At 44.1% G+C, this 20,888-nt stretch overlaps 1 protein-coding gene across 2 annotated transcripts in view; it reads right to left on the bottom strand.

Annotated features, from left to right (window-relative positions):
• Positions 1-20,888, bottom strand: part of CASTOR2 (cytosolic arginine sensor for mTORC1 subunit 2) — a 146,965-nt gene that overhangs the window by 46,837 nt on the left and 79,240 nt on the right. For both annotated transcript variants that reach the window (XM_057410709.1, XM_057410708.1), the window contains one exon: positions 3,677-3,747. In XM_057410709.1, the coding sequence (XP_057266692.1) occupies positions 3,677-3,747 (71 nt within the window). The remainder of the gene's footprint in view (positions 1-3,676; positions 3,748-20,888) is intronic.

Raw genomic sequence — 20,888 nt, 5'->3', positions numbered from 1 at the left:
GGTGAAGACTCCCAGAGACGGGGGATGTCCTTGCTGCCCTTTGCAAAAGGGACTATGCAGTTATCATGGGGGCTATGGTATATCTGCACCATGCGCAGGCAACTTCCGCTTTCAGTCAGACCTTGGGAGAGAAGCAGACCAAACAAATATACCCGTATTTCATAGGGCAGCAGCTGCCTGACTCTTGTGCCACGCGCTGGCTGCTCGGCGGGTGATAGATGCAAGGGTTTAACACGGCTGTCCAAGCGCCCCACTAGCTGAGACACTTGTCTTCACAGGAGGGCCCACGGCCAAAGCCCTTCTGCTAATTCATCTCGGTATATCAGCCAGGAAAAGAGCTTTCTGTGCACTGCCTCCTGTGTTATTTGCTGAATTCTTCCTCATTAACAGGCCAAAGCCCAAGAAACAGCCACTGGAACAAACAGGGTTCTGTGCAGATATAATCCCCACCTCACTGCTGGGGAATTAAAGCAAAGAATTAGGCTGTAGCCGTTCCCTTCCAGCATGATGAATACTTAAGCAGGTTACAGCTTTGCACTGCAGACATTTTCTGGGGAGAAGAAATAATGACTTCTTTCCCAGCCTGACTCACTTGCTGCTCTCAGGGAAACAAGCCTGAGGATTATTTTTTGACTGAACAGTTAAGTATGATTACTGTGTGTCAGTATACTTGAAGTGGTAACCTCAAGGGTTGCTGAAAGTGCCAGCATTTCTCTAGCCTGTTCTTTTCCCTCCGGTGCTCTTTGTGACAGGCAGGAGCAGGGGCCTGGCTAACACAAGAGATGCCAGCTAACAGGACAATCTTCTCACTGCTACTGCTGCAAGAATTCATACAGGAGCCCGAGAAAGAAAAGTCCTGAGACTCACTGAGTTTGTTAAGCACTGCAAAACCAGAAGTTACCTGGAGAGGAAAAGAAGTCCCTTGCTACTGGACTTGCTACTAAACTGCTCACCAAAGGTGAAGATTTACCCTGCAATTCTTGATCTGAACCTGGCACTTCAGTGATGCACCTGAGGCAGAGATGACTGGTCCTGTTTTGCAAGAAGGTGGGGTGCTGCAATTCTCACAGATTTTGATCCTGTTCAAACCCAGGGGCTGACTGCACGCTGTACAAAAGTCAAGTGAGATTCTTCCTCCTGCGACATCTACAGCCACACTGTGAGGGGAAGCAGGCAGCAAAGCCCTGTTACAAGGCATCCTTAGGTGGTACATCTTTAATTCCTCCAGACTGACGAAAACTTACAGCATATGGAAATGAGGAACAGGGATGGAACAACAGTGGAGAGGCTAACCCTGAGAGGAAGCTTTGGATGTGGTGGGGACAATTCAGAAAGAGCATGAGCTGGACACAAACCCAAAGAGCATAGGGGTTGTGTTAGTAGAGTTAGCAGGATGAAGAGCATATGAGTTTTGCCAGCAGATCATCACTTACTAGGAAGAAGCAAAGAAAAGATGGGGAGGCTGCCAGCTCCATGACTACTACCCACACTGGGGTTTTGCACCTGGTTGCCATGCCATGCTGTAGTAGAGGATGGCCTCAGCATGCTCCTTCCTTCCTCTCTGTTGCCTGGCAGGTGATAACTTCTCCTGCATAGCTCTGCTGTAACACCTTGAGTGCACCCAGAGTATTTGAATTCAAAAGGATATTCTATGCTGCCAAACCCACAGCCTAACAGAAGCTATAGGGGTACTGGAACTATCAGCAGTAAATTGCTGCGCCTGTGAGAGCCAAGGTAACAAAGTCAAAAAGGCCAAAGCAGAGAACTCCTGCTTTGACATGTCTGCTTCACAGAGACAACCTGGGGCACCAGTGGGACATGCAGGTCCAGGACACTGGTTTGGCTGGACCTGGGATTTGCTCCACTTACAACCAGTGGCACACACACTGCAACACACTTCCCCACTAAGGATGCACAAAACAACTGCTTGAGTTTACCTTTGTTTCAAGCTGGAATAACTTCCAGATAGATAAATAGCAGCGTGGCTGCTGGAGGCTGAACCTGGGAGGTTGCAGTTCAAACTTGCCACCAATGATCTCATAGAGGAATCTGCCTTGTGCCAAGCAGGCACAGAATCAAGTGCCATGGATGTCACAGACACAGATGTGATGTGGGAGACAAGCATGCCTCTAGTGTGGCAAATCTGCAGGGACAACACACTCCAGTGATGCACTCTTGCTCTGCCACATGCTGTGGCCTGTGCAAAAAAACCACAAACCCTTTCTCCAACTTCGGTGACTTCAGACTTAAAATGAAGCTCTTGAAGGGAGGTTTGCATCCTGCTATCATGGTGAAACAAAGTTTGATTTCCCCCAGATGCCACCGATGATAAAAAGCTGATACTACCAATAGTAATACAAGTTTTGTGCAGATGCTGCTCCCTGAACAAGTGCAACAAGGGACATTCTGGCAGCAGCATCGTTCTGTAACCTCCTCTTTTGGGAGCAAAAGCCGAGCATGTGACATATGCTTTCAGTCAAACCACACAACTCCCACACTTCAAACAGCAAGAGCTGTGAAGAGCCACTCACCTATGCTCAACCCAGTGATTATTTTATGATAATGTTTAGCCACCACTGTAGTGTTCTACAGTGTAATAATTTATTCTATTCTATGTTTATGAGCACTCCTGAAACAGAAAGGGGAATAATTCAATAATGCTGCTGATAATAAAACTTTTGACTCTGTACTAAATAATGATGTTATAGTTTCTAATTTTCTCCTTAGGGTTTGGATATTACAAACCCATTGACTATTACAGTGTCACAAGTGGCTACTCAACAGTTAATCCCTGTTCATGAATGAAATCCTCTTTTTTCACATTTTAATATATTTTCTCCAAACCAGTAAGATGTGGAGACTTTTAATTCCAATCACAGAAAGCAGCGACTGAACATGAGAACAGCCACACAACGCTTCCTCATTCCACCACCTCAGTAGCACTGCTACAGACAAAACCTCTGCACATGGTAACAGTTATTACAAACTATTTCCATCCCCAAAGCCAAACCATTCTCTCCATCAGCACTCACCCAATGCCAAGCTTCTGCAGCTCCCAAGCACACACCAACCACCTTCTCTGACACAGAGCCAACCCCACCTTTGACACAGGCTGAGAGAGACCTTCATCCACCACAGGCAAAGACAGCACATTTAGCACTGAGAAAGCTGGGTGTAAGAAAGGGAGATCAATCCCAGCTTTCAGTGATGAGCTGAAGGAGCTGATTTGCAGCCCCACAGCACTGTGACAGTTATAGGGATGACACAAACCACTCATCTTCAAGTGCTCCTTTTAAAGAGAGAGGTTGAAGGAATAAACTGGAATAGGAAGATGTGGTGTGCTTGGGGAGGCTTGGGGACAAAGGTCAGCTCGCTTTAATACAGTGATATACAGATGAGTTTCCTTTTTCAAATATGCTTAAACTGCTCTTCAAGGCTTGTGTGTACTCTTCTCCCAGCATTAAAATATATTCATATTCCATGTGTGAAACGCCTTGTAGAGCACAGCAGCAGAGACTGTGTGCTTAAGTGATCAAAGCACCTTTCACAGCTGTAGCACTAGCACTGACAAACAGACCTGTTCTACAAACACTCTGGCTTATAACTCAGCGAGAGATGACATGTTTTCCTCCTCCACCCCAGGCTGGATACCCAGGTGGCACACACCAACACTTACCTAGGAAGCCCTCTTCATCCACAATGATGGTGTAGTCCTCTGGGGTTTCTGTGAGGCTGAAGAACTTGCACCTGGAAAAGGCAAACAGCAGGAGAACACAATTAGCTGCTGAACAGAGCAAAGAGGCTGGTCTTCCACCTAAAGCAGAGGTCCTTTTCCACCCAAGCTGTGCTGGAGGAAGGAGTCATGGTCTGGTGTTTATGGAGGGGCCCGAGGCATTAACAGACCTGGATTTTATTCCTAGCTCAGCCACTCACGCTGTGTGACCCACATTCCCTGCTGCCTGCCTATGCACAACGGAGCTGGTAAAACACTTATTATTTTTATGACTTAGTTCTTAGTTACTCTTCTTAATTACCATATCCCTTAAGGCTTCCTGTCACGGCCCTGAACCTGCTGCATTGCACTGACACAGAGCACTAACTGATCACTCCAGCATCCTCCAAAAGCCTTCCATGGTTCACACGTGCACTCTTATTCCGTTTGCTCACTGAAGTTTGCTGCCTTGCCAAGGCTGACATCTAATCAAGCTCCCATGTCACTTGCTGCTTCAGAGGCTTTTCCCACCAGCAGAGAGCATCCCAATTCTCCTTGCTGGCCCTTGCCCCTTCCCTCAACAGATGCCTCCGAGGAGCTCCAGATGCAGAGACATGGGGCAGTGGCCATCAAGCACATGAAAACAAGGTCAAGATGCCTCATCCCCCCTGATCTCCTATTGCCTCTGTTTTGCTCTGTGCTCATCTTTCGACACCACAGGCAGCACAGTCTCTCCATCTCATTCACTACTGAGCACAATGTCACCTCTAACATGAGATACAAAGCCAATGTGACATGGGATTCTTCCACTGTACACGCACAAACAAAAAGGGCTTCTCAGCACTGCTGAGTATGTGTCCCAAAGTCTTCAGGACTTCTGAAAGCCAAGAACCTCACACTGGCGGCTCAAGATGTCAGAAGATGGGAACATTCACTTGATTAGAGAATCAGACTAAAAACTGGCTTGAGTGTTCTTTTGACTGGCTGAAAAAAACAAAGATTGCAGCTATTCCGTCCAAAAACAAGGAGAAAAATGAGATGGCAGCTGCCCCCCCCCAAACCCATCAGAAAAACTAGAAGAACCAACATGCAGCTCTATTAGTGATCTGCCATGTAACCAGCAGGACTTCATGTAAATGGAAAGCGTTACACAACCTGCCTTTAGAGACTCATCCTGTTTTCCTGGAAGCATCCGTCACAACAGTCCAGCACGACACTCTCTCTCCTGGCAGACGTATCACTATAAAATACAGAAGTAGCCCCACCACAACAGAAACCACAACTTAATTATTTTGTGTCATTGGTAATAGCTACTGTGACAGGCACATTTACTAACTCAACTCTCTCCAGGAATGGTGCCAAGAGAAGCAGAAAACAGTAGCAGCCCACTTCTTTTACTCTCACTTCTTAGCTGGGTAAAAAGGACTTTTTACTGCTCCAGGTGGGTCCCAGGAGGTGTAAGTATTTATTATTTAGTGGATGAATACCCTGGAGAAGTCACCGAGCTAAAATTCTTTGCTACTACTTCATGTCTGAGCCACATGCATGCTGACTAGGGAGAAGCTTGTGGTCTTGAAGAAGGAAACATTAATATTACAAAAGGAGAAAATGTGTCCTGATCTGCAATGGCATTTATGGTGGAATTTTGTTCCAGAACAGTAATACACGTCTGTGTGCACACACTGGCCCCAGCAGAAAAAGTCTGATTGTGACAGATGTCATTTTCTTAGCACACATCTAAAAGTGATGATATTTAAGGGATATGTACAAATGAAATCCTGTAATTGCTCACTCAGAATGCACATCAAAACCTCACCTCTTCATATACCACCTCCAAGCCCAATCCCCACCTCAATGCCAGCAGTGTAGAGCCATCTGAATTTAAAGTCTCTTCACCAGCATAGACATCAATGGCACAAAGTGGCACATCCACTTTGTTCAAATCGATGAGACATTCTTTTTCCCAGGGAAAATCTCAAACTGAAACGCTGGAATTGCAAACACTGTCTGATAAAATACAGCATGGAAAATTCTCCTACAACTTGGCAGCAGCGCATGCTGCCAAAACTCAAGTCTTCGCCCTAAAACCTGTGCCTCAGCATGGATATGTAAAGATCCACTGTGAGTGCAACTCAAGATTCGTCTTGACTCATCAATGACAGAAGGAACTCAATGTCATATTTCTCTCCCACACTATACACTACACATGCCTCTTCCATTCATGTTATTCCAATCATTTCTCTTTCCTCTTACACCAGTTCCTGATAAGCTGAATTCCAACAGCATTTTTTACTATTACACTGAAGCCAAGAAAGGAAAAGAATTGCCCTTTAATCATTTCGAAACATCGGGCAAACAGAATTTCTCTGAGTACGCCTGGAAAGCATATATGTAAGAGAATATTTTTAGCTTCCTAATAGCCAAACCTCAGATAGATCCTTCTGGATTTCTGTCTTCTTCGTGTTTCAGCACATTTCCACTTCAGCACTGCTGCTGACTTCGACTGCCTGACAACATATGTCTTTTTCTGGCAACGCAGCAAATGTAGACCAATCTATTATTAGATTAGATCTTTGAAACTGCAAAGCTCACACTGTGTATGGAAGTAATGCCCAAGCCTGCACAGAGCAGGAAAGCACGTGTAGGATGCAGCAACAGCATCATCTCAGTTTTCAAACAGCACTCAGGTCTCCACAGGAGAAGCAAGCAGACAGGAGAGTAGACTGATTGGCCTCACAGGTCTGCACCAGGGGTGTCTCCTCAAGATGTCTGGTCCCCAAGGCCTACCTAGATCACGAGGTGATAATATGGGAATGAACATGACTTTCATGGATTGCGGGCGTGACAGAAAGCACAAATTTGTGGGAATACTGCTACGGGTCATTGGAAAGTTCAGCACAGAATAGCCCTTTAAGGAAGCTACAAGTCTTCTCATTTATAAGGAAACTACTTAGTTAATTGTTGCCTCAGGAGGATGAAGTGCTGCAAAGCTGTCTGCTCTGTGGAAAAGATCCTTCCCAGCAGCAGATGGGCAACTGGCCTCCCAACATGTCAGAAACCATGGCCTAGTGCCATTCAAAAGCAACATAATGCCTAAAAGGCTTTCAAATGCAAACTCTGGAGGTAATCCACAAGTTTGCAAATAAGCAGTTGAACCGAACAGGAATTAAGCAGCAGAAAGTTGATCTGACTGAATATGAAAAACATAATTTGTTGGGTTTTATTCCAGACTGTCTTCTCATTTTAGATGAGAAGGGATTTGTACGCTTCACTCTGCATGTTATCAATATAATACATACTCTTAGTACAGAAAGACAGTCTCATGCTCATCATCTAATTCTTGGTGATCTTCTCTGCAGTTTATAAATAATGACAAGAAGGGGATTGTAGCATGACATATTGTGAAATGTATTTAGGAACACAGTGAAGAATGCTTGTGCTGTTAATGTGCTCCTGAGTAACACATGAGGAAACAGCCTCAAGTTGCACCAGGGGAGGTTTAGATTGGATAGTAAGAAAAATATCTTCACCAAAAGGCCTGTCAAGCACCAGAACAAGCTGCCCAGGGCAGTGGTGGAGTCACCATTCCCAGAGGTATTTAACAGACGTGTAGATGTGGTGCTTGAGGACAGTTTACTGGTGGACTTGGCTGGGTTAACAGTTGGACTCGATGATCTTGAAGGTCTTCCAATCTAAATGATTCTATGGCATATTTGTGTAACATGCTAAGTACTTCACACCATCAAGTGTGATATACAAGCCTGTATCGTCAAATGGCACTGAAAATTGCACAGAGTGAAATGGTGGGTGTTTTCTAAACAGCGTATTTGTTTGTTAGCCAAAATACTTCGCCATCTTTTCAGTGAGACTGATAAAACAGCTCAGCAGAACTCCGAAGACAAAATAAGCCCCTTGCAACAGGTGTCAGTTGACTTTCCACTCAGATCAGAAAGTGGTGGGTTCACCTTTCTTACGGTACCTTAATTCTGCAGCCTGGTATTCGAAGGCTGCACCCTGTTGAAAGGAGCATTATTGTTCCTATGAGCTGTTTAAACAAACTCCACACTACCAACCCTACCAGGGGAAACTAAAGATGTTACAGCACTGTTAGGAAAGGCCAAAGGACAGCAGCAACATTCCTTACCGTCATTAGCTGTGCTCAGACCTGGGACGGAGACATGAGCAAATACAATCAGGGACCGCCAACTGTGATAGCAGAGTTTGGTTCATTATAGACAGTTAATCATTTTCAAAACCAACACAGAACAAAACTAACAGATTTGTGGCCAAGGAAAGCAAGCACTCCTGAACAGACATAAATTCAGGGAAATCCTACAGTCTGTGCTATGCCAAAACCTCCAGCACAATAACCATGACAGTCTTGTCTAATCCACAATAGTGACAGTTTAAACTACAGATTACATTGTGTGAATTTAAAAGGGGGGAACCTTCAGTCAGCTCTTCTCCTTGCTACTTTTGTGCAGCTGGGGAAGTTATCTAAGCCTTGATTTAGACTATGAGACAACTGGGAGAAGAATAACAGAGAACCGGTAGCACCCTGAAGGAACAGAAATCAAGACAAAACATAAGAAGGATGATGTGCAACACTGAAAGTAAAATAACCAAACTGATGTGGATGTGCTGAACAAGATACTGCTCTTAAGTACAGCCCACTGATAAAGGCAGGACACGCGGCAAAAATGGATTATGCCAAAAAATGTTAGCTGGGTGTCTACTGCATTGGCCCTCATCAGACCAGTATCAAACTGTGGTTCAAGTCTTCATCAGAACAGCTCCATGTGGTCTGGACTACAAGAGCCCATACAAATTAAATTATTGCTGCAAATGAAAGATCAGCCATAGCTTGAAACAAAACCAACCAGTAATTCTGATAGGATTCCTATTTTTCTGGAGTCAGACTTGGTCAGTCCAGGCTTCCCAAGCTGCATATTAAACAAAGCTACAATATTCAAGGGTTATCCTGCAACATAACCACATGACACATTTTTTTGGTTCTTTAAACACACATTTGGAGTTTACTTTGTACAACCAGCAAAGCCCAAGTCATGATGTTTTCAGTAATCAAAGTACAGCATCTGCAGCATTACTTACTAAAACTGTTACCTAGGATACTAAAACATATCCTTCCCTCATTTGTCATGACAGCAGTTTTTAAATACTTCCTAAAAAAAAACAATTAGAAAGCAACACACAACTTGGCTGGTTTATCTCCCCACCTTCAACAGGCTTCCACCACCATTTACACCATTCTGTGAGAAAATCTGTTTTATCTCAAGTTATGTGTAGAAAAAAATTCTTGCCAAATGTGAAGACAGAAGCCAAAACTATACTGAAGCAGTAGTAAGAAAATACACATGAAGAAACTAACGCATGTTGTATGCTGGAATGAAGAGGAAAGCTCAGCTTACTGAAAGACTCTATCTAAGCGAGATAAAAAGGTCTGAGTCCACTCAAGTGCATCTCCCTCATTAAGATGAATGTGAATAATGCCAGTTTCCCACCCCAGCACAAATGCCAACAGGCAAAGAGTCTGTGGGGCTTAGCAGAGATGCCCTACAAGAGGTGAAAATGTGGTTTAAGTCCATGAAAGCATTTCTGCGCTCATCTGTTACCTGTTCACTGAAGGAGCTAAACAGAGAGTCTTTTTTGTGAACTCAATGAGAACACACAAACCAATGACTTTAGATGCAGATATACTGAAGCTAATATCTTCTATTTCCAAGACGTGTCCCAGGCATGAATCTGTAATATAATTTACTGACCTGATGTAATTAAAAGTTATTCTTAGCACCCATTTTTCTTGTTGGGTCATAAATTATTTCAAGTGAGCTCTGCTGTGCAATTTTTACTCAGAACGTCACCACTCACCACCTATGCTAGTGAAAGGGGCTGAACCAAAAATCTGGATCTGAACTTTACTGCTCTGGCTGGTACCCAGATGATGCAAGTGCCAGGTGCTTGGCAGGAGCCCTTCCATCCACACACTGAGAGAAGTCACCCAGTTACTTCCAAATGCCTGCTTGCACTTTGGGACTCCAATCTGTAAGGCACCGTGTAAGCACCTGCAGCGATAAGGGTGCTCAAGGGTGCAAAACACAATGACAGGAGCCTGCAGCAGATCTGCACCCATGCTGCGCCTCACTTCACACAACCACAGGGTGTCATTCTTGAGGTTTTAGCATTCTTAACTGCATGTTTAGTGGTACTGGATAATGGTGTTCATAAGAACCTGGTAGATACAATGCATCTGAAAGCCTATCTGGTGCTCAGAGAGGAAGCAGCTAAAATAACATCAATTATAGCAACGTAATTTCAGTTTTCCTGATGTCATCTTAAAAAGAAAAAAAAAAAAGCAAAAGTGAATTACCTCACCTTTGCTTCTCATTTACCATGTTCTTCTGTCTTCTCTGCCATCGAACTTCCCAAAATGGGGCAAGAGAAGTTGAAGGAACAAGTTCTTGATAAATCAAAACTAGGAAATCACTTCTAGTTGCAAGCTGAAACACTTCCTCTTAGTATTAATTAAAACAAAATATTTCATGGAGAGCACTACTCCATTTTGACATAACTGTGCCCCTCCAACCTTAGATCCATAAATAATCTTTGCTGGTTGCTGCCTTCTGCTTGGGAAATGTTTACCTTGGTGCAGCAAGCGACAAGGAGGATGGGAGAATCCAGCAGTCATGATTCAGAGTTGCAGACAGGAACAAGATCCTCCACCGATCTTACAGGTAAACAAATATTAGAACAAATCAGCATTTAGATGGGTAAATGCTCACACCTCCTACCCTCTCTTCTCAGGCCTTTGAAACTGCTGTGTTTCACAGCACTTATGACTGCCACATACATCTCACTTGCTCCCTGGCAACTCAAGGTTCTCTCTCTAGCTTGCATATGTCACATGCACTACAAATGCTGCTGTTGAAGTAGGTTTCACAGTCCCATCACATTAAGTGAGCTACAACAGACCCCACCTTCCTCTTCTGCAGCCACAGATGAGTTGCAAAGCATTGTGCTTTTTCTCATGTTGGAAACCTCATTTTTATCATTGGCTTAAGCAGGGAACACTGTAAGGCAGGAGAGAAGGCTGGAGGAGGGGAGAAATGAGAGGAAAGAAATAACATTTGGTTAGGTTTTGCTTTCCCCAGTGCTACTTGAACTTTCTGGATTTATTATGGGCAAAGAATGCCAGGTGTCAAGACTACTGATGGAAGTAGATGCTTTTCTCCTTGAAAGCAGACATTTCTCCATGCTCTAACTGCTGGAGACAGGAAACAGAGGAGAATTACTAGGTCATTCATCTTCTGTTATTCTCACAAACATTGAGAGCTGTTGCTTAATACTGTCTGCAAGGTACTAGTTTTCTTTCCTGTCATCACACAGCAATTCTGAGCCCAAATTCATCAGCAGATGGGTGAACATTAATGGAGTGGACTGTGTATCACTGTCCTTTGACTGTATGGAAAACGTGATCATGCTTGTCTGTAGGGAAACACAGCCATAAAGTCAGTAACAGGTGCTCCTTCACACTCCAAATGATTTCCTATTTTTCTTACAGCACAGATTTGGCAACTTTGAGTTCTGGAAGAACAATAATGATGAGCTGATTTTGCCTACCTGTCTACAAGTCAAAGTCACTCAGCTGCACTCAGCATCCCCAGCCTCCAAGCCTGGTGGGATGGGAGCAGCCCCTTCCCAGTGCTAAGGCAGGTGGTAACACACCTTCTGGGTTATACGACCCAATCCCAAAGGCTGCAGGCACATTCCTATGTGTGAGGAGGTGAGCAGGGGAGGTTGTGGCCATTCTTCTGACCTAAGCCTACACAGAAGCAAGGAAAAGCTCTTCTCCCTTTAGGCAAACCCATAAATCAGATCAGGAATTAACTTAGTCTTCTTATTTAGACAGCAATGTCTTTGAATATACAAATAGGAAAGCGAGACAAGACTCTTATCCACTTAAAACAACAAAAACCAACTCACACCACAACCACTAGAGTTGTGTTACTAACTCCAGAGACTCCAAGGGAACACCTTGCTCCATACTGGTGCTATGGGCCAGTCTATGACTCAGCTTCCATTTGTGATACAATTCTAAAACCACCCTTGATTGAGAAGTACGGGAGTATAAAACCAAACCAAACCTCATCATATTGTCATTTATTGTGCTAATGGGAACTGAATGAGCATCTCAGACATTACTCTGCTCATGTTTTACTGCTGTTCTTCCTCCAGCATTTTTTTTTTGAGCCAACATATCAGAAACAAAGCAAAAGAGCAAGAGCAAAAAGACTGGAATCCCCAAACTTGCAAAAATCCTTACATCATTTGCAAAGATGAAGCTGCTACCTGATGCATCATGCAGTGCTGCCTGTGCAAATTTCCATCTCCAAGGACGATGGCAAAAGTGCACATAATTTCTTATTCAAGTCCTTTAACATGTTCCTTTTGGTTTCATGTCCCGTCCCCCCCCCGTCCCCCCCCCCAAGCATCTTTAACAATATTGTTTACAGGTTTATCTTTATTAATGCCAGGAAAGTCATTTTTCAAATCTCCAGAGAGGGTCAATGGATGTTTACATCAAAATGGGAAGAGCTCTCTGCTGTGGGAGAATGCTGTAATCAGATCACTGAAGGGGAAGCAGGGGCAGTAAATGAAAAGGAAGCTTACTTTGTGTGCATTGGAAGAGGATTTATTTTTTATCTCACACTTAACTAATTGATCCAGACACACCTTTTCCTCTTCTTTCTTTGCTCTCCCTGCACTCTTAAAGCCAACCTATTGAGAGCCAACTTGCCCACACAAGAGACACAAAAGCAATTTTTTCCACATGAAATAGCCCATCATTTATTTAAACAGAAAGTAACTGGCTTTAAAACCTTTTTCTTTACAGCAGTAACAGTATCCCCTGATCTGTCAAGGCTGAAGTTTCAGCACAGAGAGGTGGAGCACAAGGCACAATTTTCCTTAACCACGAAATTATCGTCCACAAATCAGACACTGAACTGAGAAACATGTTACAGATGTGGGTGTGGGACCTAAGGTTTGCAATTGGAAACAAACCACGATTTAATGTACAACAAAGGCTCATGAATACATTTGACCAACTGAAACCAGAAGGATTATTGGATGAAGACAATGCAAATGCTGAGAAAAAGAGCAAGCCCTGTTTGCTTTTCCTTTCCCAATCAGGCACAATACATCAGTACTGGCAAGTTTGACCCTCTCCTGTATTACTCCTTTAATGCCCTACTGACTTTGAAATGCTACCAACAATAAAATATAATGAGGTTTTCCTAAGTGCAGTGCAGCTGCACATCCAAACCCAAATATTTGGGGTTCATAGTAGCTATCATTGTGTTCAGCCAAAACCCAATGATTATTTTGTGGACAGCACTGAAAAACACAGAATGCAGAGCATATGCTTTTTATTTCAAAGATGGGAGAAACCCAGGCTCAACCCAACAGGGGCAAGAGGTTCTTATAATATTGCTCCGAGATACAAAAGGAGGAGGAAGAAACAGAAAAACTGTGGTGGACTGGAATTGATGAACTTGTTTCCCTGCAGGAACCATAAACACAATTTTCCCAGCATGGGACATAATATTCTCCCACAGATTACTAAAATATATTTCCAGCACTCAATATAGAAAGCTAGATGCACAAGAAATGTTTGCAGCTTCAATGCAGGCAGTAATTGAGAACATGTGTGGCAGGGGGATTGGAGGGGGAGGAGGAGGAGAGCAAGCCATACTCCATTGGAACAGAGCAGCAGGAGAAATACATTTCAGTCCTCAGCTTCCATTTGCAAGCGGGTCCAAACCCCACATTTAACTCCATCCGGAGGGAACGCTGTCTGTGAGGGTGCACCTCAACCCCAAATCAAACGCACATTCACAATTTAAGGGCCATTGTTCAGCCTGAATAAAAAAAATATGTAATTTCATCAGCTTTCCCTTAAGCACAGAGAGTGAGTTTAGTTTCTTGTATGAATTAAGGACATGTTTATGGGAAAAGCTACCTTTGATTCCTCTGGTTCTCTCAGGCTCTGCTTTTGGGTCCTGCCCAACATGGGTATTAACTAGCCCAGCCATGAACAAGAAAAGCAGTATTCCTGCATATTCCAGCTGACATTACATGCAAACACTGTTGTGGATGTGCCTATAGCCTGCCTTCCATAAAACCACAGTTCAGGCGTTTACCAATTCTACCGCGCTCAGAGGGACTGAAAGAAAGCTTCATTTGCTTCCTTTGCTAATGAAGCAAGAGGAAGGCCAATTTCGCTATACACATAAGCATTTGGAAAATGCATTTCAAGATCTATTCCTTTTTAATTCAATACTGACAACCCACAAAGTTTTAGCCTTGGAACAACCAGCCAGTATTATCTTTAACAATGCTCTGCCAAAACACTTTCTAAATCACTCTCTTCAGGCTGTGAAGGAAGAGCCCATGGTAAAGGTAGAAGCATCAAACTTCTTCCCAGGCCTATCAGAGCCAAGAAAAGCATGACAAATTATTCAACAACTGAGCATTACCTGGCTCAGGCTGAAGTCTGTAGTTTCTGAACACTGCTCCTGAACTCCAGGTTTCAGATCAACACCCAAACCAGAAGTCAGGACTCCTGGAGAAGTCCTCGGATAACACAGAGTGGGTCACTGTCTGGGTTGAAACCAGCATCCCATAGACACTCTTGCTGCTTGGTCACTCTGAATGAATGTTACAGCCACTCCCCACAGGGCTTAAGCCCACAGGGTTTATCTCAGATCCCTGCAGGGCTACCAGTGTGGAAGGTGTCAAACAAGCTCAAAGGCCTCTCAAGCCAGGGTATCAAATCAATGCCCCAAAAGTCTCCAGCAGTCAGTGGAGCTCCTCATTCTTTCACTGTGTTCTGGCCTTTGGGTATGTGTGCTGGCTACTTCAGCTGCACTGCACCTGCAGTGCCTTCATGTTTGGCTTTTAATCCTTTTGGAGTTGAGCACAAGAACTCTCATGCTGTCTGCACAGCACCCAGCACAAGGAGGCTCAGGCATTCCTAGAGAGGCACAGAAGTGTGCGTTAGGAACACTGTTTTATAAGGCTGTTAAGTTTTCTGGGTGAGGAGAAAACAGCTGCTTAAGAGCCAAGGATTCATAAACTCAATTTTCACTTAAAGATCTTATAATGCCTGGTGACAGTAATAGCATGGCAGGTGACACACAAAGTCAACACATGGAAATTAATGCATACTGGGGAAAATAATTTAAATTCCAAATGAAGACTGACAGGCTCTAAATGAGCTATTACCACTCAGGAAAGAGATTCTGGAGCTGTCACGGGCTGCTCTCCGAAAGGGTCAAGGCTTTCAAAGAACCCAAAAGAAGAGGAGTAACCAAGCAGGGAGGTGAGAACATCTCATTACCCCAAAGCACAAATCAATCACATACCCAGCTGCCAATTACTCAGTGATCAAACCATCCCAAGGCTACCAAATAGGTTGGAATTCAGTTGGAAGAAACACAGAGAAGGGGCCAAAGGTGATCCAATGCATGGAAAACTGGAGATGAGAACAGTCCAACCGCAGGAAGTGATGGCTCAGCGTGTGGATACGGGCTTTAGTAATGGTTTAGAGGATTCAACTACCAGAGATTGGTGTTAGCTGGCATTTTAGTCAAATTAAAAAAGACCTAAATGGCAGCGGCTTGTCTATGTTTTAAGGAGGAATTTAAAGCCTATGGGAACAAATCCAATGCATTTAACATGCTGGGAAAACCCTTCCATAAGCAGAGGTAGCGAGAAGTTAAGGTAGTTCTAAGTGAGAGCCTGCGGGCACAGACAACATCATCTTTCCATTCATTTCCAATTGTCTCTAACTTATCAGCATTTTGGAAGGGAAAGGAAATGCTGTGCCTCTGGCAGCTGTTAATACCTGAACTAACAGATTTTCGCCTGCCCTACCTGCGTTGCTTTAACATGTAAATGAATCAAGCAGAACCACGTAAAATACCACTTTGAATGGAATTCTAATCACCATTTCAGTTTGTGTTTTACAGCAATGCTCATCCCTCCCTCACCACGGAGAAGGGGAGGAAGAGAAAAGGGAAGAGAAGATGTTTCAGCAACCAGCAGGATCCATAAACATGTCCTCTGGAAACAGCCAAAGATTGCAAAATGTCCAGGCCTCATGAAGACCCAGCAGGCTGCAACCATCTATTTGTGTCTGTCCTCACCAAGTGCCAAGCAGGGTAAGTATTAAAATAGATTGAAAAAAATTAAAGCAACAAAATAACAGCTGTCAAAGATTTACAGAAAATTAAAATTGTGAAATCACAAGCTGGGATTAAAACCCAACGTAACAGAACCACACAGTCTTCCTCTTGTAAGGGCTTGGGGAAGAACAAATGCTCTCAGAACAACATCAGGTGCTTCATCAAAAGATACCTCCAAAAAGATACCTCTGTGTGTGCCTGTGTAGAAGGCCACCAAAGCTGAACAAGGGTACGGCTGAGCATCATCAATATTCCCAGCTGCCTGGGAACACTCCTTACTTCATGTTTCCTTCCAACCAGTAAGTGTTTAAGTGGACAACACAAAAAATCCACTGCTGTATGTTACTTCTGATTTTCATCAATAAATAACACTTGAGCCATCAGGTTACTGAAAAGGGAAGATGAGACATGTCTAGAGAGGTCCTGATACACTTCCAGCACCCAGGACACCTGTGTGCTCATCCACACTGGCTGGGCTGAAGAGCTCCAAAAGGAGAGTTCCTCTGCTGTAGGAAACCACCACCAGCTTGGGCACCGAAGAGCCCAAGTCTGCAACAACAGCATCCAACTTAGAAAGGAAGCAAGTCAAAGCCTTGGTAAGCTGAGCCTTTAATACAAAAAGCTCTCCTGTCACCTCAGTCCTGTACTTACTTTTTAACTTAAGTCCTTCAGCAGTGTAAGATTCTAGGATAACAGACTTGTGTGGAACATTAAGTATCTATAACGTAAAGCACAGTGCTGTGAACTGAGGGATATGCTTGAGGTATGTTAATAGCCTGTTTCCACTCAAACCAGGATTCAACACATATTATACAAATACAAATGAGGATTCTTATTCACTGCCTGCATGGGTCCCTTCTACCAACAGTGTTTCAAAATGCTTCCAAGCAAGACAATAAGACAGAAGCTTATTTGGTTCATCTGGGTGAATAATCTAAACTCTGCTTAATGCTTCCTGAAGAGTCCAATGAAAAGTCTGTTCTACTGAGGAACCACAACCAGGATATGAATGGCAAACCCTTCAGGTGAGATGCAGCCCTGGACTTTGGACAGTGTAACACAAGATGTAAAAATATCGATCAAGGCTTATAGCCTGACTCAGAAAATACAAATCTTCTTTCTCCAGAGCCAGCAAATACTCATGGTTAGCACCATCAGAATGCTCTCAAAGATATATTAAGGTCACAGAAAACACCTGGATATCCTAGAAGAAGATACAAAACTAAGAGCAATGTTGAACTAAGACAAACACAGGTGGAATAAGAACTAGAGAAGAACAAGTTATTGCTAGGCTGTGAGTGGACCTGATAGGGAACTGCTACATTACTACTACTGAGGAACAAAAGACAACAAGACTCTAAGGGGACACAATTCCACCTGGCTCCTATCTGCTGCATTTCACAAGTAGACCTCAAAGCACTTTGTAAAGAAAGCATCAATATCAGGTTTTATTGCATTGCAGCTTTTCAGGACAAAGCACAAAATAGCAATTCTCTCTGGCTTCACACAGCCAACAGGTCTGAACATTTACAGCTCTCCCAGCAAGTCCTCTAGTAGAATAAACAGTTCGTAACAGTTAAAGAACATCTTTGACCTCCGCTGAGGACAAAGGGAGCACAGCCTACGGCAATATACAAGACTTTGCTTTCAAGCCAAGACTTTGCTTCTTTCATAGCAGAAAGAAACAGGAACAAGCCTACCAGGTATTGTTGTCTGCACTCTTCACACAGTGAAAAAGCCAAGAGGAGATGAGAAAACAGCAGAGTCCCACAGGACAGCAGAGTCAGGCCTAACCATCAGCACCCTGACATACTCATCCACAGATGAATCCAAGCAATGGCATAAAAGCTTGAAGAGAAAGAAACGTCCTGAAAAATAAAATTTACTCCTGGACAGAGGATGAATACGAGTACCATTTCTTAAGCCTGACTAGGGATCTACACCAGATTTGGTCTGATGTGGTGCATGGGTCTCCAGCAGGATCTGGCCCCCAGGACCAGTTGACTTCAGCAGCCGTTTGATGAGGTGTTTGTGAACACAGGCTGCCTATGCTCCTGCCATGGACTGCACTTGGAGGAGTCGCAAGAACCCTGTCTAGAACTGGGACTTCACTGGCAGGGCAACAGAGAGGACAGTCCGGGGAAGGTGGATCTCTCAACATGGACAACTTCTGTTTTGCTGAGGCCAAGGCTTTACTGTCAAGCTCGCACTTGAGATACAGCCTGCAGGCTTTATTCTGGCGGAAATCAATTGGCTTAGTCACCATTTTTCTCCTGCTGTCATTGACCTATGTCACTAAGTAAACAACACGGGTTTTTTGATCAGACAAAGAGGGAGGGGGTGGAAGCTGCTCAAAGAACAGAAAACAATCATAAATGAACCTCTGATCTTAGAGTCTGTTATAAATCAAAAGGAGGAGCAACAGAGAAGGTGGTAGGAAACCCACTGGTTATTGCACAAGCTTTTCCTCCCTCAGTGCCAAGATTCAAATCCCACTGGAAGGTCAGGAACAAAACAGCCTTCTCCACAGCTATCACAATGTGCCTAGTTGCCAAGCCAAGAGACATCTTCATTACTGCAGTTCAAGATACTGCACTAACGTACCTACATTACTATAGACAACATCTGAGACTCCACAATGTCCACACCTTAGTCCAAATTGAGAGTGTTTGCTATGATTCTTGATCCAGAATATCTCAATACACAATTCAAGTCTATGCTAGCCCATCCTGATGTATCTTCTCCCACTGCTTATACTCTGCTGGGTATAAGCATATACGAGGGAGTACTCTTCCTTCCCTACCGCCTTCACTGTGGAGACGGGAAGCTGCACAGCCTATGGAGGCTGCAAAGGGAGGTGAGCAGCCACATGCTCCAGATGCAATGTCCGTAGGGTAAGCACTATCTGTAAACCTCAGCAGGATCTTGTTCCATAATTAAACACATCTGATCTTGTCACAGTAAGAGTGATATCAACTTGAAACGTAACAATACAATGCTTAAAATTCAGATGTGGTGCAAGACACAGTAGTTCAGGGATGATGAACGTCACTAAAGGGGTGTTTTGGGAGAGATGGGGTAACTTATTTTCATCTACCTGTACAACTAAAGTTTCCTTAAACAGCAACAAAAGCAAACCCATAACTGAGTACTTGTGTATTTAATGAACTAGATCTCATCATATTTTTCCCTGGAGGTTATTTCAAGATCCACTTACACAGCCCTTCACAGGCCTGCTGAAGGCATCAATCAACCTTCCTAATGCAGGATGACTGATTTCTCTGGCCATCAAGAATACATTTATATCTCAAAGAACTAAGTAAATCTAACAGAGGGAAGTTACCATTAATTTATTTGCCAGCAAGTTTTTGCCACCTTGCCTCTTGCTTCTCTGCTAAAACGAGTACTTCCATGAATCACAGAACGATCCTCTGACATACAAAGCAGTCAATTCCTATCACATCAAAAAGTCCAAAGAGCATTTTTCACCATACACAGCAATTTTCCTCCATGGACTTATCTAGGTGCTATGCACTGTGAGTGTGGGATCAAGAGTCCGGTCCACGACAGAGCTGCTAGAAGGCTAGTAGGAATGTCTATGCACTGCCGTCTCTTGCAGATCTGGCACAGCAACAGGAATGCTTTGGGAATATGAGCTTTTAATTGCTGTCTTCCCTATAACTACATTTCACTGTTTAACCTCAGAGAGTTGAGATGCCCAGGAGGCATGTGGATAAACTGCACGTGTGCTCTCACAGATGAAGCATGATCCAGGATCACACCTGGATGTTCCTCCAGTTTGATGGCAGCTACTGAGGGCAGTGAACTGGCTCTGAGAGACAGCGCTGTCTTCCTTCCAGGTAGATGGAGCCAGGCCCAGGGCCATTGAAGGTGCCCAGCATGGAAGAGGAGCATGGACCTACTGGAAGAACTAAGATCTTACTGAGAGGAGAAGTTCTGCTTTTTTTCTTGCTGTTCAATTGCTCAGCAACAAGTGCAGCATGGACAAGATGACTGATCACTCTCTTCCCAAAGACAGGGTAGGGAAGATCTGGGAAAAAAGTACTGACATATCCCCTATTCTGGGCCTAGCTTTAAAGAGAAAGGCAGCTTTTAATGCAAACGCCCTATGCCACTTGTCCCTTCCATATAAGTTTTTGACCTATTGGCTGATTTCTGTTAAATGCCAGAGCTGAAGATTTCAAAGGGACTTGAGGTTCATTATGAGGTTCATTAAAAAGGGTGCTAGACAGAAGAGGAAAGCCTGTCTGCAGCAGCACCGAGGGAAAGGCCATAATGCAAGCACAAACCTTATTAGACAGCGAAGAATCTACAAAGGGCATGTCCTGAGCACAGGAAACCTAGAGCTCACACCATGCTAGACTTCAGAGAGCCTTGCTACAACAGAAAGTGAGAAGAAACCAGCTTTACTAGTCTGGCTGCTGGTTTTCATCAGGGCAGTGCAGCCTGGGTATGCTTTGCAAGGCAGAGTCCTGGTAGTTTTAGAAATCCCACATACAGTTGTATTTCTTTGTATCAGCTGCCTGGAAGGGCTGGAGAACCCAGTGAGTATCTGCAGCAGTGGGAAGAGCACAGGGACTGCTGTACTAGTGGGAGAAAGCTGCTTAGAGCCTGAGCTGGGTACACAAATACATTAATGCCACTACCCCAGGGGGGAACCAGACCTGACCCAAATCAGCAGCCTACACCCCAGGACCCAGATGTCCACGTAAGAAATAGGATCTGATCCCACGCTTGCTCTGGGGCAACTGTCATGACTGAGGGACATCTATAGCAAAGGAGAGAGCTCAGCCAACCCTCCTGTCCTGCCAGGCCACAGCAGGCCCTGCTCCCCTCCTCAAGCCCCTTGTTCCTTCTGGAAGCAGCTCTCCTCTGCTCTGAGATTCTAC

The sequence above is a fragment of the Pezoporus wallicus genome, unplaced genomic scaffold, assembly GCF_028554395.1.
Source record: "Pezoporus wallicus isolate ANWC-B61680 ecotype Strahan unplaced genomic scaffold, APGP_CSIRO_Pwel_v1 contig_8705, whole genome shotgun sequence".
NCBI lineage: Eukaryota > Metazoa > Chordata > Aves > Psittaciformes > Psittacidae > Pezoporus > Pezoporus wallicus.
Note: the sequence above shows the minus strand (reverse complement) of the source record. Positions and strands in the feature narration are given on the sequence as shown.